This window comes from Xyrauchen texanus, chromosome 29 (assembly GCF_025860055.1).
Source record: "Xyrauchen texanus isolate HMW12.3.18 chromosome 29, RBS_HiC_50CHRs, whole genome shotgun sequence".
In the NCBI taxonomy this organism is placed as follows: Eukaryota; Metazoa; Chordata; class Actinopteri; order Cypriniformes; family Catostomidae; genus Xyrauchen; species Xyrauchen texanus.
In genome coordinates, this window is record NC_068304.1 from 39,699,801 (window position 1) to 39,704,763 (window position 4,963).

Consider the following 4,963-nt stretch of genomic DNA (forward strand, 5'->3'; position numbering starts at 1 on the left):
AAACCTGAAATTTTTGACCTTGTGGGGACATTTTGTCGGTCCCCATGAGGAAAACAGCTTATAAATCATACTAAATTATGTTTTTTGAAAATGTAAAAATGCAGAAAGTTTTCTGTGAGGGTTAGGTTTAGGGGTTGGGTTAGGTTTAGGGGATAGAATATAAAGTTTGTACAGTATAAAAACCATTATGTCTATGGAAAGTCCCCATAAAACATGGAAACACAACATGTATGTGTGTGTGAGTGTGTGTGTGAGAGTGTGTTTGTGTGAGTGTGTGTGAGTGTGTGAGAGTGAGTGTGTGTGAGTGTGTATGTGTGAGTGTGTGTGAGTGTGTATGTGTGAGTGTGTGTATGTTTGTGTGTGTGTGTGTGTGTGTGTGTGTGTGTGTGTGTGTGTGTGTGAGTGTGTGTGAGTGTGTGAGTGAGTGTGTGTGAGTGTGTCTGTGAGTGTGAGCGTGTATTTATCACTTTGTGGGGACCAAATGTCCCCATAAGGATAGTAAAACCCGAAATGTTTGACCTTGTGGGGACATTTTGTCGGTCCCCATGAGGAAAACAGCTTATAAATCATACTAAATTATGTTTTTTGAAAATGTAAAAATGCAGAAAGTTTTCTGTGAGGGTTAGGTTTAGGGGTAGGGTTAGGTTTAGGGGATAGAATATAAAGTTTGTACAGTATAAAAACCATTATGTCTATGGAAAGTCCCCATAAAACATGGAAACACAACATCTGTGTGTGTGTGTGTGTGTGTGTGTGTGTGTGTGTGTGTGTGTGTATATTTGTGTGTGTGAGTGTGTGTAGGTATGTGTGTGTGTGTATGTGTGAGTGTGTATGTGTGTGTAGGTATGTACAGTATGTGTGTGTGTGTGTAGGTGTGTGTGTGTATGTGTGTGTAGGTATGTATGTGTGTGTTTGTGTGTGTGTGTGTGTGAGTGTGTGTATATTTGTGTGTGTGAGTGTGTGTATGTGTGAGTGTGTATGTGTGTGTAGGTATGTACAGTATGTGTGTGTGTGTGTAGGTGTGTGTGTGTATGTGTGTGTACGTATGTATGTGTGTGTTTGTGTGTGTGTGTGTGTGAGTGTGTGTATATTTGTGTGTGTGAGTGTGTGTAGGTATGTGTGTGTGTGTGTATGTGTGAGTGTGTATGTGTGTGTAGGTATGTACAGTATGTGTGTGTGTGTGTAGGTGTGTGTGTGTATGTGTGTGTAGGTATGTACAGTATGTGTGTGTGTGTGTAGGTGTGTGTGTGTATGTGTGTGTAGGTATGTACAGTATGTGTGTGTGTGTAGGTGTGTGTGTGTGCATCTGTATACACCAGCTATGCTAAAGTTGATACAATCACAATATATGTGTGTCTGTGGTTTTCACAACAGAAAGCGGGGGGGGTTATACATGGTTTATGTAAAGGGATGTATAATATTACAGTAGGACATCCATATATTATATATATATACACACAATGGTATTTACATGGTTCTCCATGGCAGGTTTTTCAAACTTGCTTGCTAAGGACCTGTGATTGTCACTGTACTAGAGCCAAAAGTCTGGTTCAGTCTGGTCTGGTCTGGTCTGGTTCAGTCTGGTCTGGTCTGAGACACAGTCTGAATACTGATCTCTCTCTATCACTCTACCTCTCTCACACACACACACACACATAGATGGAGTCGTAGACTCCTGTGGGGAGCTGCTTTCAGGACCGTGAGACAGTGTGCGGCTGAAGCCGATGCACCATAGCAACGCTAATACTCTTTACAGCTTACAAAACAACCTGGGAATGACATGAATTTAAACAAGACAACAATAAAAGTACCAACTAGATTTTGAACATGTGAGCGGTGCCCGTCCGTGCAAAACTCTGCTATGTGGTTGCTATGGTGTTTCGGGAAGTTGCTAGGTGATTGCATACTGGTCAATCAAGAGTCAAAAGTGTCAAGAAACGAAATCGAAATCGAAGACGAGACAAATACGATGCATCGTGATGATAATCAAAATAACTGATTTAAATAATCAAGTCACAGCATGTTGCGGATTGCCCCTCTCAAACACATTATATAAATGTGAGATTCGAGTTTGAATCCAGGGCATGCTGAGTGACTCCAGTCAGGTCTCCTTAGCAACCAAATTGGCCCGGTTGCTAGGGAGGGTAGAGTCACATGGGGTAACCTCCTCGTGCTCGCTATAACGTGGTTCTCGCTCTCGGTGGGTATTTAGAGAGGAATCTCATGTCACAGTTTAATATTTAGGGTTAGGTAGGGGTTTGAGAAATAGTCATATATGTGCTTGCAAGTACATTTAATATAACGCATTAAATAAAATAACAACCTGAGGCTTTGTTCCGCCACGCTAACACACAGACGCTCTCGTTTATTCTTCATACCTGGTATATAGTTCGGTTCAGGATGTCAGGGGCTCTGATGTGTCTCTGCCTCAATCTCCGGAGGGCGTCCGAGGTCACGTCCCATAATAGACTGTGCCTCACACACACACTTTCCCCCAGACTCATAAGCATAGCCTCCATGACTGACAGAAACACAGGTAGACAGGTGTGTGGTTAAATAATCCCTTTTCAGCACAGGTGTGCATGGGAGAACAGCTCCCCAGGTAACGCTGGTCTCCTTTCTGTCTTCTCCTCTTTCATCGTTTCTTCCTTTAATCCTCCATAATGCCTCATGGGAGACTGAGACCGTGTAGCTGTGACTCAGTTCTCTTCATAACAACTGGACTCGCTCTCCCTCGACTGCAAGACAAATTCCCAGACTAACGGCTCTTGGTTCACCCAACACAAACATTCCCACATATAGTGCACTTTTCGTCCCTCTCTCCATTTCTCCTCCTTCGTCTTGCTCACTCTTCTTATTTGTTTGTTTTAAAGCAACAGTCATGTAGCTGGGCATCAAGGGGGTTTCAGCTCACAGAATAAGCTGTGAGATGCCCATCTAGGGCAGACCGAAGGACACTTGTCCCTCCCCAGAGGACAGATCCTGCTCGGGTTCATCACCCCCCTGGGCGACTCAAGAGATACCCGATATGTGTGTCTCAGCTTTCCCAGTGTTGGTAAAGGGCAGCCGAAAGCAAAACTCAAGGGAGATGAAAACCAGTTTTTCTATAAACGGTTGGAATGACGTCCAGATTCCAGAGTTTTGGAGTGGGACATGGTGTTTGTGCCAGAATGCCCTGGACAAAGTGTCCAAACTGTCAAACCTTTCATCTCTACTCACTCTACTAGAGCCTTTGCCCTAATGTTAAATTTCACTGCACAAACTGCTTATTCTTCAAAGCATCAACACAGATATGAATGCTGGTATACATTTGAATATAAAGTAATGAATGCATCTAATGCTAATTGAGCTAAAACTGTACCAATTTACAATAAGGTTGCATTCAACCTCGCAACAGATAACATGAATTAGAAATAAACAATAACGTAACAGGATTTATTGATATTGGTTAATTTATACATATACGTACTAATGTAATAGATAGTATTAATGCATATACTAATACTAATTTTAAATGAATAAATTAATGTTATAAATATAAATTAACATCTAAATATACTACTACATTTTTGAAATATTAAAAGATGTATGTTAACTTTAGTTAATGCAGTTTGAACTAACATGAACAAACAAAAAACAATAATATCTTAAAAGATATTTGATATATTTATAAATTAATTTCTACATATACTACTATATTTTTATGTTAAAGGTTGTATAAGTAAATTTTTGTTAATGCAGTTTGAACTAACATGAACTAACAAAAAACAATAATATATTTAAATATATTTGATACATTTATAAATTAATTTCTACATATAAAAATATGTTTTTATGTTAAAAGATGTACAAGTTAATTTTAGTTAATGCAGTTTGAACTAACATAAACTAACAAAAACAATAATATATTTAAATATATTTGATATATTTATAAATTAATTTCTACATATAAAAATATGTTTTTATGTTAAAAGATGTACAAGTTAATTTTAGTTAATGCAGTTTGAACTAACATGAACTAACAAAAACTATAATATATTTAAATATATTTGATATATTTATTAATACATTTCTACATATAAAATTTTTTTTATGCTAAAAGATATATAAGTTAATTTTAGTTAATGCAGTTTGAACATGAACAAAAAACAATAATATATTTAAATATATTTGATATATTTATAAATTAATTTCTACATATAAAAATAAATTGTTATGTTAAAAGTTGTATAAGTTAACTTTAGTTAATGCAGTTTGAACTAACATAAACAAACAAAAAACAATAATATCTTAAAAGATATTTGATATATTTATAAATTAATTTCTACATATACTACTATATTTTTATGTTAAAGGTTGTATAAGTAAATTTTTGTTAATGCAGTTTGAACTAACATGAACTAACAAAAAACAATAATATATTTAAATATATTTGATATATTTATAAATTAATTTCTACATATAAAAATATGTTTTTATGTTAAAAGATGTACAAGTTAATTTTAGTTAATGCAGTTTGAACTAACATGAACTAACAAAAACTATAATATATTTAAATATATTTGATATATTTATTAATACATTTCTACATATAAAATATTTTTTTATGCTAAAAGATATATAAATTAATTTCTACATATACTACTATATTTTTATGTTAAAAGTTGTATAAGTTATTTTTTGTTAATGCAGTTTGAACTAACATGAACTAACAAAAAACTATCATATATAAAAATATATTTGATTTATTTATAAATTAATTTCTACATATAAAAAAAAATTATGTTAAAAGTTGTATAAGTTAACTTTTGTTAATGCAATTTGAACTAAAATGAACAAACAAAAAACAATAATATATTTAAATATATTTGATATATTTATAAATTAATTTCTACATATAAAAATATATTTTTATGTTAAAAGACGTATAAGTTAATTTTAGTTAATGCAGTTTGAACATGAA

At 34.5% G+C, this 4,963-nt stretch overlaps 1 protein-coding gene across 1 annotated transcript in view; it reads right to left on the minus strand.

Moving 5' to 3' along the window:
• Window positions 1–3,381, minus strand: part of LOC127622731 (FERM domain-containing protein 4A-like) — a 100,467-nt gene extending 97,086 nt beyond the window's left edge. Inside the window, exon 1 of the mRNA XM_052096788.1 lies at window positions 2,379–3,381. Within this exon, the coding sequence (XP_051952748.1) occupies window positions 2,379–2,519 (141 nt within the window). The 5' untranslated portion in view covers window positions 2,520–3,381. The remainder of the gene's footprint in view (window positions 1–2,378) is intronic.
• Between the last annotated feature and the right edge of the window lie 1,582 nt (window positions 3,382–4,963).